The 16,810-nt window shown below is 39.9% G+C and overlaps 1 protein-coding gene across 1 annotated transcript; it reads right to left on the minus strand.

Annotated features, from left to right (window-relative positions):
* Positions 1-1,397: 1,397 nt before the first annotated feature.
* On the minus strand, positions 1,398-10,213 carry LOC136058534 (carboxymethylenebutenolidase homolog). The gene is made up of 6 exons (XM_065752062.1): positions 10,059-10,213; positions 6,206-6,419; positions 5,455-5,562; positions 3,404-3,546; positions 2,901-2,992; positions 1,398-1,777 (listed from the first exon to the last, which is right to left on the minus strand). The coding sequence occupies exons 2-6, from the start codon at positions 6,409-6,411 to the stop codon at positions 1,598-1,600; spliced, it is 729 nt and encodes a 242-aa protein (XP_065608134.1). The 5' UTR covers positions 6,412-6,419; positions 10,059-10,213; the 3' UTR covers positions 1,398-1,597.
* Between the last annotated feature and the right edge of the window lie 6,597 nt (positions 10,214-16,810).

Raw genomic sequence — 16,810 nt, forward strand, 5'->3', positions numbered from 1 at the left:
ACGTTCTGCAACCGACAGAAAGCAGTTTGTAGCAAGGTGGGGTTGGCTCTTCTCCCAAGTAACAAGGATAGAATGAAAAATAATGACATTCATTTGCACCAGAGGAGAGGTTCAGGTTGAATGTTAAGAAAAAAATTTCACAGAAAGAGTGTTAAGGTATTGGAACAGGCTGCCCAGGGAGGCAGTGGAGTCACTGCCCCTTGAGGCTTCCAAAAAATGTGTAGATGTGACGCTGAGGGACATGATGTATAGGGTGTGGTAGTGATGAGTTGACAGCTGGACCAGATGATCTTAGTGATCTTTTCCAGTGTTGACAATTCCATGATTCCATGATTCTATGTTTCCTTCTCTCCTACAGCTATTGAATGTCCTCCATCGCTTCCCATCTTTGTTTACCATCTCTGTGGCAATGCCTCCATTGATACAGCTGCCCAAAAGGCAAGATGGACATGCTGACAGCAGACAGAAAAGCACGGGTACTTTGCTCATCTCAACCCAAGGGCTGAGCTACATGCCATGTATATCATCTCTGACTTCACACCTTTTCACCTTGCAACAACACTGTCTTGCACATTCAGCCTGTTGAGTTATGCAGACAGATGGCACACTGTATAGTTAGGTTGAAAGTGCAGCAATCTGTGGAACTGCCAGACCTTCTTGCTATCAAAGGTAAAGTAATATCCATGAAGATGGTGGCTTTGATTTATGGACGCATTTTTAAGGTAATCATGTGAGAAACTGGCAGATGTTGGAGAAAATAAGAAGAGATAGACACTGAGGATCTCTGAGTAAGCACAAACTACCCAGTTATTGCCAAGGCAACTAAATTCAGAATACCAGAAAAAAAAAAAAAAAAAAAAAAGGTCATCTGGTCAGCAAAATTGGAGCCAGTGTGGTAAAAGTAACAGGAATGTTTCTTATTGTTTAAAGGTTGTTTTTTTTTTGTTTGTTTGTTTTATTTCTTTTACCTGTTGGTCAGTGCTGTGCCTGATCACTGCAGCATGAAGCAGCTCAATGAACTCACTGTTTTCATAATGCTTGACTTATTTCCACAGTCAGGAGGGGCTGTCTATGTTTTCCCTTGATGTCAGTGAAGCAATATTTTGTGCTCTTCTTAACACTGCTAATAGAATACCCAGAGGCTGACGAACAGCAACATTCCCTCCTAACTCCTTAACACAGACAATTGCTCTGTTCTTGAATAGGAATTTTGCTTAGTACAGCAGTATATCTGAGACAAATGCATTGTAGGTAATAAAAATATTCATGCAAAATCAGGGTGGTTCCATGCTAATACCTGCAACAATTCTCATACCTATTAGGTCATATGAATGGCAAAACAATTTCATTAGTGTTGATGTTATAGTGCATGATAATTAAACAAATACAAATCAGGATAAATTCAAACAGTGCTTTAATGCTTAATGGTCTTTCAGTCCAACTTTGAGTTCACAATCTTCTGCAAGCCTTGCAGAAAATAAATAAGTCTAAGTTAAACTGTTCCTATTCTTTGTTTCTATTCATCTTCCTCTTGACTGTTCTAAAATATAATTAACTGAACTTTGATTTTGAAGCCTAATGTTTCTTTATGTTTTTGTCAAATAAATGTCTTGATCCAATCAATCATATCCTTTCTAGCTTCTTCAATATAAAGTTTATCAACAGGTTTCATGTCTTCTGGCTTCAGTTGTGCAAACCCATGGACCTGACCAGGATAAACTTTAATTTTATACGGAACTTTGCAGTACTGTTTCAACTTCTCATCCAGTAAGGTAATCTGTAAAATAAAGCATTTTTTTTGTTAGGCTGTGGTTTTCTAACTTTGCCAAATTTGCCATTAATCATATTGCTACATCTTTGCCTCTTCTCCACTGTCACACTTGAAGTAGATTCTGTTGCTCAGTACATAAGAAAACCCCTCTGGAATGTAAGACTGAAATGGTTTATGAAAATGTGGGTGCTCCTAAGTACCCCAAACAGCTATTGCTAAGATGATTTAGTAAATGATGATTTCAATGTCTCACATATGAGGGAAAAAATAAAATTAAAAAAAAAAAGTTGAAAATTGCAACCAGGAAAAAAATGCTTTAGCCAGAAAAGAGAGAGACACTGAATGAAAAATTTGTTTTCCTGTACACTGAAGTTTCATATTTGAGGTGTAGATCAACATATTGGAATACACAGTGAAAAGCACATTTTTGTTGGCTTCTTCTTTCACAGAGCATGCTGCCTGGTCCCCAGTGAAAACCTATCAATGCAGCAGCAAACTATGCTAGAGGTGATATGCTATCACTGCCACTAAAAGTAAAAGGCTAATCCACAGAGGAGGGCCTCAGTTTACTACACATTTATTTATCCAACCTTTCAAATGAGTTTATTATAGGGGTTATATAAGAACATAGTTGGAAGTCAGGAATCAAAACAGAATCCACAAGTTATAATCAACTTATTAAAAATTCACAGCCACTATTCTGACAGAGTTTACTTTTTTAGCAATTGTCCATGGTCTACATCATTAGAAAGTTTTGTTACTAAGCTGGCACTATTTTTTTCCATTCAAGAAAGGTCCAGATTCAGTTGTCTAACTACCTCTTTTCCCATCTAAGACAGTAGTATTCAAGTTCTTGAGGTCTTTGGTTCATATAGCTTGGATCTTCCTGCCCAGTTTCACACTCTGCTCATCAAGACACTGAGAGACCAATAATAGATCTTTACTGAATTTCTCAACTCAAAAAAAAGCTTTGATAACCTAAGCAAGATATGGGGAATGTTGAAATATAAGCAAAACAATGCAGTCTATTTGATTTTACATATCTGAAAATGGTTTCAGACAAGCTAGGATTTCTCTGTAAGTCAGAATAACAATGGGAAAATTAAAAACCATTTCCAGTACAACTTACCTGGTCATAAGAAATAGTGTGGTCTTTTTCACCAAATATAAAAAATGTGGGATTTAGCAAATTGTATCTTTCTTCAGAGTCCCTAATTATTCCTATAATGTAATTGAGAAACAGACTGTTAGTGAGGTTATCATTCTTGCAAGATGAATGAAAAGCTCTGTGACAAAATTTCTATTTAGGTTTAATTGTTAAATATTTTTTTCTTACTAGAGGAAAGTTTCTGTTCTGATGGACGAAAAGAACATCCAGAAAATATTTTTTCCATTCTCCATGCACTGAAAAAATATTAAGAAAGCTATGTGCACAAGAAGATGGTTTTTGTTCAATTTACAGTGTTCTTAAATGTGATGGCAATGTAGCACATTGCTGAAATAACTATAATTAAAAGCTTCAACCAGTCTTCAAATTGAGTACTTACAGAAAACACTACAAAGCAGTAACTAGACTTACAAACTACATATAGTGATGTGTGACCGTGTAAGTTTTCATGTGTTCTACACTACCATAGAGGGACACCCCAGCGGATAATTGAGGATTTTTCAGCATCAAGTGATGTACTGCCATTCCACCCCAGGAAAACCCAACGATACCAATCTTCTTTGCATCGCATTGTTCCTTTAGATACTTCAAGACAACATCAGCTTCCCTAAGACATATAAACAAAAGAGAACTAAGGGATCTATAACAGAATCAATATCCAATTGTCTAAGAAGTAAATTAAAAGAGATACATGAAATTTTCTGCACCTGCACCTCCAATCATTTAAAACAAAGAGTACATCAAAAAGTCATTGTTTCTGTTCTTGAATGGGAGTTAACATTTCTGGTCCTAGCTTAGGGAAGTAGCCATACACAATTGTAGGTGCTTAAATACTTACCTGAACTGTGACCTGCTCCTTTGTTTTCAAAAGAAGCATTTTTTCACTGAATCACTTTGTTTAGGACAGGACAACTAAAGACAAGACATATCTGCAAGCAGAACAACGTCTTGTATTATGGAATGTGGGAATAGATGAGCTTGAATGTGTTATCTCTACTGAGTCTATCTATCTAGATAAAGAATTATCTTGAGTGTCATTCCTGTTGCATGAGTTAATAATATATAACCAAGCCCACATAAAAAATCACTGTTACATAAGAATGACTTAAAATTAACATGTCACCAGCTACAATGTTTAAAAAAATGAGCATTGCATGAGGTACAATGAATTAAATACAAAAATTGTTTTAGTATAGATCAGAGCAGGTCACTTATTTAATTAAATTTTTATTGCTTACTTCATGAGTGTAATAGTCTTATGTTTTTCATTATCTACAGAATTGTAAGTGAATTTTAACTGCAGACCGAGTGTACTAATAACTGTATTTTCAAGTATTAGGTATATTTGTATGGCTACCACAACTTTGGATAGTCTGACAAAAAAGTAGTATGAAAGTGCCATGATCAGATCATGTTCAAGGGCTGCATGAGCAGCACATCATGAATAGATAGGCTATTTCAGATCTGGTTTATTTGGGATGGTACAACATAAGTCATGGGTATGTAGGATTCCTGGTGCTTTGGGAGACCTTAAGGTCTGCTACATGTCAGCTCTCAGTAGACAGCACTGGTATGTTCATCAGGACTCAACTGGTTAAGGTGGTGCTTACCTACCTGCACACTGTTTGGAGTATGAATTCTTATAGGTATTAGTCATTTGTCTTCTCCAGAATTTCAGTCACAGCTCTGCAACTATACTGTCAAAAGCTTTGCTGTGAGCTGTCGGTTGGGCTGTGAGCACTGCATGGGCCAGATAAACACTTTGTGGCTTACAAAATGACAGCTGAGTAATAGGGTGCCACTGTCTATCATTCTCTGAAATTTCAGGTTGTGCTAACAGATTCTGAAGAAACAGTAACACCTGGCCTTAATTTAAGGAAGCTTCTTTTTTATTGTCACTGCTAAGATCTACAGATAGTGGCTGCTCTACTTCATATATTGAGAAAAATGGCATAGTTGATCAGACATCTCAAAGTTTTAGGGAAAATTCTGCAAATTTTGATCTAGTACCACTCAGGAGATTATCAGCTGCATCTACTATTATTTACAAGGGAGAAAGAAAGACAAGTAAGATTATCAGCTGCATCTACTATCATTTACAAGGGAGAAAGAAAGGCTGTTGCAAGTGGCAACTGGTAGACAGCGTGAATATATGTGGAAGAGTTTTCCTCCTTATCCCAAGGACCTGGAGGCAGTATCCACACTGGTGAGTGAGAGATCTGGGTGTTTCATAGCCTGTGAGACGCTGGTTATGGGCCTGTGCAGCCAGTGTGACGTAGTTAGAAAATAACCCATGAGGATGGGGATAATAAGCAGCATGATAGATGGAGCAGGTGACCATTTTCAAATCCCAAAATAGTGCTTGGGACCACAGAAGAACCACTCAGAATAAATAGTTGTGCGCATACAGCCAGATCACCCAGCTGGAGGGGCCGCTTCAAACATTTCAGATACACATGAATTCCCCTTGTTTCCTAAATGCTTTTTAAAATTCAAGCACAGTTATGCATCCTACCTGTCTACTTTCATAGGATCATGTTTTTTCATCCAGTCAGCAAAGTCATGCCAGTGATCAGTAGTTTTCCAGGGGTCCTCCCCCTTGAAGAAGTCTGGGCAGATGGTTCTGTGTGAGACATTGAAACAAATCAACTTTCATGCCCAGGTGGGGAGAATCTGTGGATGTCTAAATGTCTTCTAATGTCTTTTCTACTCCAGGGTGTACACCTACATGGTTATCATCTGAATAATATTCTACTTATCCTGTTCTGGCAATCAGCAAAGCTAAAATTATATGTCTTGCTATGCAAAAAGAAAAAACCCACATACAAATAAACTCTCCTTCTTTCCTTAGACACACTTCATACTAAAGTAAAGGAATAAAGCAACCCTCCTAAATCCAAATACATGGTTATTTGTTTCTTTGCTAGGAAAAGCCTTACTGCTGTATGAACTCCTAAGGGCTTGGTTTGAAAAGCTTACAAGTTCATACTAATGTTTTTGGTTTTATTTTATCTTTTGATTACCCACATTGCCACATGAGCACAAATGCTGTCACTTCATCAACTTTTTGCTCAGGTAGCTATTTTTTGTCAGTTCAGTAACTTTGGTGGCCGTAGGAAAATTTTGTACTTTTGCATTTCTATTATCTCAGAGTGAAGTGGTTCGATTTCCCTATGTGCATGGAAAACATACACACTACTTAGCTTTGGGCCTGGTGATCTATCAGCACATTTCTTAAGAGTAGAATAGGAAAGATGGGTGCTTACATGTATCCATGACCTGCAATTAAATCAACTATATATCTAATGTCTGGGAACGTCCATCCAAATATATCATGAACCACAATCACAGCTTTGTCTGTGAAATAAGAAGGTCTGCAAACATAGGCCTTGATATGCTCAATTTGTACTTCATGTCCAAGGCACCCATATCCAGATCTTTCCCCAGTGTTGTATAGGAAAGGATCAGCCATCTGGAAACCTGGAGAGAAAAAAATGAAAGAAAAGAGAGTGAGAAAGTCAGTTTGTTAGTACAAGATTAAGACAAACAAGAGCAAGTGCAATCAGCAGGAAGTAGTTCAATAACTTTGATAACTAACACTGACATTCTTGTCTGGAAGGAGAAAACAGCAAAACGCAAAAGCCATGTACCAGTTCAGAATGGTTCTTAGTCTATTACATGTTACTAAGCTGAGAATGAAGAGAAACAAAAAGTTGTAAGATGACAAACAACCTACTCATATAGATCTTGTATCACTTTCGTTTTGCTCCCATGACAGCCCTGGCATGAAGCTGGGCAGTGACAGCTTCAGATGTCACTGTCACCAGACATGTGGAAGAGTGACCTGTCGCAGCACTCACATTTGTCTTCACCTAGATTCACAGGCTTGTTTTTCTTAATTACGTGAGGGATAAGGACTACAACACTCAGCTGCTACAGAAAGGTAAAGCTTTCAGAGCTTCTTGCAGTGCTGGCACCTGCCAGCTAAACTATGTTTTCAGTAACAACTATGGATTGTCACGGTGGCTTTGGTGTCCCATGGGACACCAAAACTGGGTACAGTTGGCAACAGCCTGCAGTACTGATTTCTAAATTAGGTTGAAAGGCACTGGGTTCATATGACTTTCAAAGGGATTGCAATTAAGCAAGAAAACACCAGAAGTTGTTCTGACTCTGTGTCTGGAGTAGACTCAACAAAAAGTAGAATGTTAATCTTGTAATTAAAAGTAGTATTATGATCCATCTATACAGGGAATCCAATTAGGTTTGCAGGGGCAGAGTCAATAGTAAAATTTCCTAACCACATGCTGACATTAAAACTGCCCTTGGCAGCATACACACACCTACATATACATCATTACTGTCTCGGCTTCATCATTTCTACATCAGCCTATTATTTCCGTTTGAGCTGTAACATACACTTCAAAAAACTGTCCAGTTATAGAAAAACAGCAAATTATGTTAAAAATGCGTACCTTCTTCAGCTCTCCATTAACCACAGCAGCAGATTTTTTCTGAGTAAAGGGAAATTTTGAGTAAGTAAAAGACAAACACTGGGAGCTATGGTGCACCCAAACTGAAGGACAGAGCTGAGCTGCAGAGGCTCACAAGTTTCTTGTACCTACACTGTACTTTGATTAACACAGACTCAATAACAGCATTCAACTTTTTGCATACATTTAGCCTGCGATGTACTCAGAATAATTAACCTTCTCAAAGTATGAAGTAGACACTCTTCTGCTGATCATCCTCTGAGGATGCCGTCATCCGGTCAGGCAGGGCCAGTGCTGAGTTTGACTAAATATGCTCTACTACAATAATGAGTACTGGTTGTTTGAGTGTGGTGTAGTGATATAGGAACTGGGTGGATGTCACTTTACTTCTAGAGTCGAGATGGATCAGAAATAGCCATGAGATGGATCATCTCGGATGGAGCACTGGCACAGGCTGCCCAGGGGGTTGTGGAGTCTCCTTCTCAGGAGATTTTCAAGACCCGCCTGGATGCCTGCCTGTGCGACCTGGTGTAGGGAACCTGCTTTGGCAGGGGGGTGGACTCGATGATCTCCTGAGGTCCCTTCCAACGCCTATGATTCTGTGATCTTGCACAGTGAGGTAATTTGTTGTGCTGATAACTGAGAGCTGATTACATCTGTTAATTGTTCTCTCCATCTTTTTCAGCATCTAGGCGTCAAGGTTGGTGCTAGAAAGTATGAATTAGTCCAGTCTTCAGGGCTGAAACCTCCACTGCTTTGGCACCAAACCTCCATGGCTTTGTAACATGCATGGGAGTGCATCTCCTAGATTTCATATCCAATAATGAGCCTCAAAATGTATGAATTATGTTTGCTTATGCAAAAGTACTTCCTACCCATTTTTCTTTTAATCTAAGGTGATTGAGGGTGCTGAAGGGCCAGAGATGGCTTGAAGAATTCACAGGCATTCCCAAAGACAGCTTACATCACTGGCTTCTGAGAAGGCTTCTAAGCCTTATACCCTTAGCCTCTTTTGTTCAGAAGGACACAACATGGTGTCCACTTCAAGGAAATGTTTAGGAAGCATTAAGCTTTGCAACAGCTGTGAAAGAGCCTACTGCCTATCTTTTGATTGCTACCCAGAAATTATTTCTTTGTCCTATCTTGATTAATTCCTAGCCAACTGGCTCTTCTCCAATTACCTGTCTGCGAAGAACTCAGTAAATAGTCAGCCACGCCTGAACTGCTTAGAAGACTTTGATGGGATCCTGTTCAGTCAGAAGCTTTGTTTGTTCCCGCCCGCTTTGTTCCACGCAACACAGTGCACTGAAGCAACGACCCAGGATATTTCCTACCTGTCCTGTCTCACCTCATTCTCTCTTCCCAGCAATTTCTTCCAATACACTTTTCCCCTTCCTGCTTTCCCAGTGGCCCAGTTCCAAACTAGCCTTGCCTTTACAGCAGCTCTGCACCCTGCTTCTCATCACCAAGCTTCTGCACAGAGACAGAGGGACCAGTACAATGCAAGGAGCAGAGCAAACTCTTGCTAATAAAGTGACATCCATGAGTCACAGGTCATCTTTCTGCTGCCTAAGAGAAAGCCTTCTCACAGCTTCTCTCTCTCACCAGTGGGTTTGCTCTTCCTCACTTCTCTGGGTTTTTCAATGTCATTCAGCTTTTGTGCAAGTTAGAAAATAAATGAGACTTATTTAGTATATTTAGATAAATATATATATTTAGACTTAGCACAAGGCAAAGGTGGTGTCCCTTGAATAGTAGGACAGACCCAAACTACTTCACTTGTTGGGAGCAACAAATAACATGAGTAAAACCTACCTAGTCTTAGCTTTCAATGGAAAAAAAATCATGTTCCAGAAGTGGGGCTAAAAATCTATCAAAAACAATCAGGTAAAGATGGAGAAAAGGTAGTCCTAAGGATAGCCTCCACTTCTTAGAAAGTGAGTATGAGCATGTGATCTCAAGGTGCTTTGGTTTTTGCCAGGATGAACTGATGGTGCTAAGATTTTCTGGATCCACTGATAACAGTTTAAACTCCAGCAGTAACTTATTTCAATGCTAAATGGTCCAGTGTACCAAACAAGGAAAAGAATGGAAATTAGTTATCATGCAGGTAAAATAAATACTGAGGTCCTCTAACATGATATTGCTACTACTTGACATAAACTGGTAACCAGTAATCCCTACAGAAAGCCCCCATACTATGGCTGATTTAGGATATCTCCCACAAAGGCAGTCTGGAGTCAAAAGTCTGGATTCATTCTTCAAGTGAATGTATTGCCTCCCTTAGTTATGCCAATGCATGATCACATTTAAAGGGAAAAGTATGTTCGTTGTGTCCTCAGAAATACTGCAGCAGCAGGCACTCAAAATCCACTCTCAAAGTTGAAACCCACTATCTTCACCTTGTCTGCTCCTTAATAATATTTATCTTTGCACAATTCTTTTACTGAAGCCAAAATAAAAGTCTTTCTATAAATGAGTGGGGTTTGCTGAATATTTTATGCATTTTATGCCTAGTATCTTTGTTTCCTATTGCTCAGCAATTTCAGATTTCTCCCATTCAACACAGTTAAAAATAGTTAGCCTTTCTCTGCTGCCAGCAGAGGACCAGTTTGCCATCACTTACCTGGAGTACAGGATCCTGAGTTAGCCCAGCTCGCTTCTTCTGTTCAGAGAGATATCAGCTAGATTTCACTAAACACAAAAAGAAGGAAACAAGTTCTGCCGATAGTTTTTCTCCTGCTGCTGTTGCTCATCCGTTTCCAGGTGCTCTTCAACAGTGCTGCATCGTTTGGGATTTGGAGTAGAGGAGGAGACACTTGGTACATCAAGTCACCCAGACCGGAAGGGGTGGAGACAGATCATGCAGAGAGGCAGGATTTGTTAGATTCATTAGACTACAAATCAATTGCATTTTACTCCATCTTTTATTTATTTATTATTTCAGGAGTTTTGAAAGCAAGACATACAGTGACACTAAACAATACTTGTTTTTCCATTTCTCTACATGTGTGTAATTCCTAACAAAATAGTACAGAGAAGTCGAATAAGAACCAGTGACTCTTCTTATCAGCAGACTTTATTTTTTCAAATATCCCTTCTAGTCCTGCATGAAAGGAATGACTTGTGTGATGCAGCCATTTCAGACTGCAGAACCTTTGGATCTCTGAAACTCTAGCTGGCACATCTGGCATCTAGCACCTAGTGGTGAATTTCCTGATACATCATTAAGTTCAGACGTGTTTTCTTATAGTATATCTGTGCACTTCTGATGTCTTTAATGAAATCTGTGAATCAAGATGAATCTGTTCCGGCACACTTGCAGCATAAAAAAATTATGGAAGTCTTCCCAGCACACAGATGAAATGCATCACAGCCACACCCACATGTATTCTGAACAAGTCTAAAAGTGTTTCAAGTTATTTCTGATTAGACTTGCTTTCAACAAGTTAGAAACATCTGAGCCTGTGTTGGTTGTTATTTATGGTGACCTGCTGAAATTTTCCATTCCCATTTCCACAATGGATTCGTATGCATTAGCTCAGCCCCCAGGACAATGTCTACTACTGTTTAATTTTCTCAGTGTGTGCATGACATTTGTGTACATATGTGCACTGGAAGGAGAAATTAAAGAGACAAAAGAGCTCTCTCCAGTACTGAGGACTCTGCATCTGGATGTAGTACCCTATGTGAGGTCCCACCAGTGCAGAGGATCAGGATCACTTCCCTTGCCCTGCTGGCCATGCATCAAAAGGATACAACCCATGATAAGGTTGCCTTTTTGGGCTGGCTCATGTCTGGCTTGACATCTGCCAGCACCTCCAAATCCTTTTCAGCAGGGCTAGATCCTGAGATGTACTCTGCATAGTGACCACCGCATCTGAGAACTATGTAAAACTGGCTGGATTCAGTTCACCCAAACTTCAGACATTTACAATGAGGATGTCTTTTTGTCAGCAAGATATCTGCACCACACACTTTCCATTGAGATGCATGATTCAAACTTTATGGGCACCTTCACAATGAAATGGATAATCTCCTAGACGCCACCAACTGTGATGATCTGATTATCTCTGAGTTTAATGGCAGCTTACCCACCTAGCTCTGGGGTAGATTGCTGTACTCTGACCATCAGCAGGCAGGCAAGATGAGTCCCACCTCTGTGTGCTACACGCAACTCAAAATTAGGGTTCGTCAGGCTCAGAGAGACAGTATTTTTATCTGTCCTGTCATGCCTGTCATTAGCTTAGTACATCAAGATTGTTTAAGAAACCATTAAAAAGATTGCTTGTGTTGCAAGGGAGGGAGTGGGACTTCGCTGAAAAGATCTGATTTTACTTTGATCCTAATGGCATTTGGCTTGAGTATGTCTAACCCCCAGTATTTGAGTCCATGCAAGCTGCAGCCCCCTCTGGCAGAAGCAGGCCAGAAGAGCCAGAAATCTGAGCTAAGATGCATACTGACAATTGTGAATCTTCCTGTGCCTAGCATCTCTTTGGATTTTGCTAGGGTGAACGGAGAGCAAAAGACAAAATCTACTCTAATGCAAGTCTTTACCTGCATACTGTCATTACATTTGACCTGCAAATCCTAAATCATTTAGATCTCTCACACTTGAAGAGACTGGCTCTTTCCCTACAAGATAGAGTCATCTCTGTAGTAGGCTCTGTAGAGTTCACTGTGCACAGGTGTTTCTTATAGTCTCAAGCGTCTTATATTTTACTTTTTGTTTCTTTGTTGTTTTTTCAACCCAGACATAAATGTCTCTATTTTTAGGGTTAAAAAACAAATGTACAAACAAACAAAAAAAGGTCTTTGAGAGTTGGAATGATCACAAGGAATTCACACATTCAGACACACAGTCAAATTTGTCCTTCACCTGAAACACACAGCTGCTTGTCTGTTCGTTTTTGTTTGGATTTATTTATTTTTCTTCATGCTTTGCACCAATATTACACTTGGTTTTACAGAAATGAGAGTGGAATAAAACCCCAAAATAAACTCTCACAGCTGTCAGTTGCATTTTTAGCTGCATGTTAACATAAGAAACGAGACACTAGGCTAGGACATGCGTTCCTGCTGTCTGGGGGCGAAATAGAAAGATACTTTCCCCCAGACAACCAGTGATACACAGAATCCCAGAAAGGCAAGTAACTCTGCTGTATCTAGTGCAGAACACTACAACTGAGAGATTGATGTGCAGGCTGAAACATGTACCGTTTTCCTTCACCTGGTACAATATTTGGAGCGCTGCTGGGAACAACAGACTTGTCAGAAACTTGAAATCATTACAGATGTTACATTTACATGTGAAAGCCCTGTTCAAAGTATCGAAGCCTCAGCCCCTAGCAGCTGCAAGTGACGGAAGGGAGATGGCAGGCCTTGTGGAGGGCTGCTGCTACCCAGGGCACCACGGGGGTAGTCAAATGGAGGAGCTGGTGGAAAAGCCTGAAGGAAAAGTGAGGGGATAGGCATAACAGGGTCAACAGCTGCAGCATGGGTGAGGACACCATGCCCTGCCCCAGACCTGAGACCAGAAGGCACCGCCCTGTTTTGTGGGTGGCTACTGGAGGGGAGCACTACCAGGCCCTCTCACACAGTTTCATACAGCTAATTAGTGGGTTTGAAATTTGGAGTTGGGTTTGTGGGTTTTGTTTGTTAGTCTGAGCCTTTTCCAACCATCCCCTATCTACAGAAAGCATCACTTGTGTGTGAAGAAATGTAGCACAAGGACAAAGACCTGGGGGGATTGTGATGATTGACCTTGTCTTGCATTATCCCTCTGAGCTTTGCTCTGAGTGTTCTGTTTTACTTTTTGGTAGTTCAGCATCAGGTCTCAGAGCACAAAGGTCCTTTTCTCCCTAAAATCAAAACTGTAGCGTATGCCACTGAGACAGAAATATGATCTGGAAAAGAAAAAAGGAGAGGGGAGAGGAGGGAGAAGGGGAGGGGAGGGGGGGGAGGGGAGAAGGGGAGGGGAGGGGGGCTGACATGGAGAAATGGCTGAAAGATTGTTTTTCTTTCAGTTGTCCAGTTTTAGGACTATTACTTTCAAGGATTAATTTGTTCCATATATTTAGTTATTGAAAGCTGAATTTCATATGCAAAATCATTCCCATAAAATGATTATTTAAAAATATGTGTATTTGTTATGGATTGGCCCAGGACACAAGTTCTTCTTTTTCTTGTTCTTTTTTTTTTTTTTTTTAATAGAAGTTTTCATCTCAAACAAATCTCTAGATGAGATTTTTATACTGCTCATTTTATGCTTAAGAAACTGGGATTAATCAATTTGAAGGGGGTCATTTTGTTTGCTTATATTTGAGGCTCTGTTTGCACTGAGATATAAACACAATTTTAGTTTTCATTATAAACAAATTACCCTGGGTAAGGAGCTGCATTTTGTGCCAGTAGATTTTATGCCATTTTTTGGAACTCTCATGAGTAGAAATCTGGCTCCTGTATAAACTCCCATTGTCCACTTGAACAGTTTGATTGGGTTGAGAGATATTTTCCAGGAGACAGTTTTTTAAGCCTGCATTTCTGCTTATGTACAATCTCCCACAGACTATGCATCTTCTGGATGAACATTCAGGGTTTTTTTTTTTCCTGATTTAGATAAGGGAAAAATGTTTCTACCATCTTATTGATAAATTCTTGAAAAAAAAAAAAAGAGTATCCTAAATTAGAGTTTAAGCTCCAAAATTAAAACAGAGCAAAAGGGAAAAAAAAATCTCTTCCATGTCTGCTTGTCTTTAAGAGTCCTGTTTTGCAAACATGTCTATACATTAGTCATCTTGGCCAGAATCCAGATAGCTTTGGACTGTATCCCAGAGAACAATATAGGCGCCCAATTGCAACATCAAAGCAGCAAGTTAAAGGAAAGCAAATATGAGACTTTCTAATTACATTACAAGGTGATTACCATACGTACATCAGCTTGGAGCAATCAAGGTACTTTAATAACTAAATTTCCAGAAAGCACACGTTCTTACCCTTTTCTAAAACATAAGAAGGAACTGTGGATAAGTATAAAAAAAATTATATTTCAGTGTAATCCTGTAAGCCGTGCCAGGGGTGGACTTATTCTATAGTCTCTGCCAGTTCAACAGAATCGATTTCTAAAGGCCGTTTAGCGTACACTGAAGCAAACAAAGTTGCCAGGAGAAAGGTCCCAGGCAATAGAGGTGCTAGCCCACTACATACCTCCTGCTCTCTCACCTTCCAAGACAACGACGTGTGCCATGCATCCTGAGACTAGTGTGTTATGTGTGGAAGGGAAGTCTGAGACCATGGAGCCCAACGAGACAAAGTCATTGTTCACCCTACCTACTTCAGAGAGGACGTCTGCTGCACATGCCATCAAATATCACTGTGTAGAAGTTATCTCCCTCTGCCTACCTGGACAGTTCAAACTTTTTAAAGGGTTATTTGTGTTAAAGTAGCTGTGACAAAGAAGAGTGAGGTCCTAAGCTCGCTCTTCCACAGTTCATTTGTGAACTGAGGAGTTTCAAACTGCATGTTCAGCAAAAGGAAAAGCATAAGATAAGCAGAAAACTTCATAACCTTATCAGATTTGCTCTTAAAGGGATAATATGACCACCTCCAGACCTGAGCGTCTAGCATGCTGCTTGTTTCTAGTCAGAAACAAAAGGACCTCGGGTGCCTGTCAGACTTGTGAAGAGATTTCAGAAAGCTGAGAAGTTAGTTATAGGCTGTGAATTAAAAAGCTTAGGTCCATCTTATTCACTGCTTTGCAAGGTTCCTGTCTCAGATCCTTTAATTTTTCATTTTTTCCCATAGGAATCTATGGCTCGCATATACTTGACAGAGCAGGTACAAGACAGGCTCCTTCCAGAGCCTTGTTTTGTGCTGCGGCTCAGACTTACTTCAGCTCAAGCTTGTCCATTCATTACAGCCTGTTCTCCTGGTTCAGTAGGAAAACTCAGCCCCACAAAACCAGAATTAAATTTCTCGTCACCTGCCTCTCTTCAAAGAGACTAGCAGCATGCATCACAACATCATAACTTCACCAAACATCTCAGCTTGCTTACAGGTTTGCTTTCCCCAAGCTTCCCAGTGAGATACATGGTTTTGAGTAAAATCACAGCTTGCTTCTGTGAAACTAGACCACAGTGGGTTTCTTCTCCTGCTTGTGCAACTCTCAACAGTTCAGATAACAATACTTAATGAGTTCTCCAGGTTGTGGACAATTTTCAGGTTAGTTACCTAGATAAAGAAGAGTAATAAATAAAGAGAAATTAGCCATTTTCTTCACAGAAGGAATTCAATGTGTCTCAGCCATCATGTATGCTCTTTCATGAAAGAGCAATAGATAGCATTTTCCTGAAAGTATATATGAAAAAAAACCTCTTTGATATAAAGACAACAGAAAAAAACTATGTGGAAGGAAATTTTGGATGAGAGCATCCTGAAAGAACCTAGGAATTTGTATCAAAGACATACTGAGTCCAACCCTGCTACTCTCCCACTATATTCATTCACACAGGGATGACCATACCCACATGGCTACTCCTTACCCTCTGTGTTCTCTAGTTTCTAGAGAACTGTGTTCTCTCTTAGAATCACAGTCACAGAATGGTTTAGGTTGGAAGTGACCTGAAAGACCAACTGGTTTCAGCTCCTCTGCCATGGCAGAGACAGTTTTCACTAGGCAGTGTTGCCCAAAGCCCCATCCAACTTGGCTTTGAACACTTCAAAGGATGAGGTGTCCACAACTTCTCTGGGCAACCCATTCCACAGCCACATCAGCCTCATAATGAATACTTTCTTCCTTAGACCTAATCTAAGTCTACTCTCCTTTAAAGTCAATACTCCTTGCCCTGTCACTACATGCTCTTGTAAAAATCTCTTTCTTGCTTTCTTGTAGGCCCCATTTTTGTACAGAAAGGCTGCAAGGAGGTCTACCCGGAGCATTTTTCAGGTTGAACAACCCCAGCTTGGTGTCACTGGTAAACTTGCTGAATGTGCACTCAATCCCTTTGTCCATGTCACCAATAAAGATGTTAAAAAAGCACCAGTCCCAGTACTGATCCCTGAAGAACACCACTCATCACTGGTCTCCATTTGGACATAGAGCTGTTGACTACAACTCTTTGATTGCAACAATCCATTCTATTCCATATCTTCCTGATGGTCCATTCTGTCAAGTCCATGTCTCTCCAATTTAGAGACAAGGATGTCATGTGAGACAGTGTGAATTGCTTTGCATAAATCTGGGTAGATGACATGAGTTATCCATCAATACTGTAACACCGTTGTAGAAGGCCACCATATTTGTCAGGCATTATATCTATATATTTATATATGTTACATATGTATATAATTTTTAGTGAATGAGAACCAGAAGTCTGGTTC

The sequence above is a fragment of the Cyrtonyx montezumae genome, unplaced genomic scaffold (genome assembly GCF_038088225.1).
Source record: "Cyrtonyx montezumae isolate F1298 unplaced genomic scaffold, pur_monq_1.0 scaffold_8, whole genome shotgun sequence".
Classification (NCBI taxonomy): domain Eukaryota; kingdom Metazoa; phylum Chordata; class Aves; order Galliformes; family Odontophoridae; genus Cyrtonyx; species Cyrtonyx montezumae.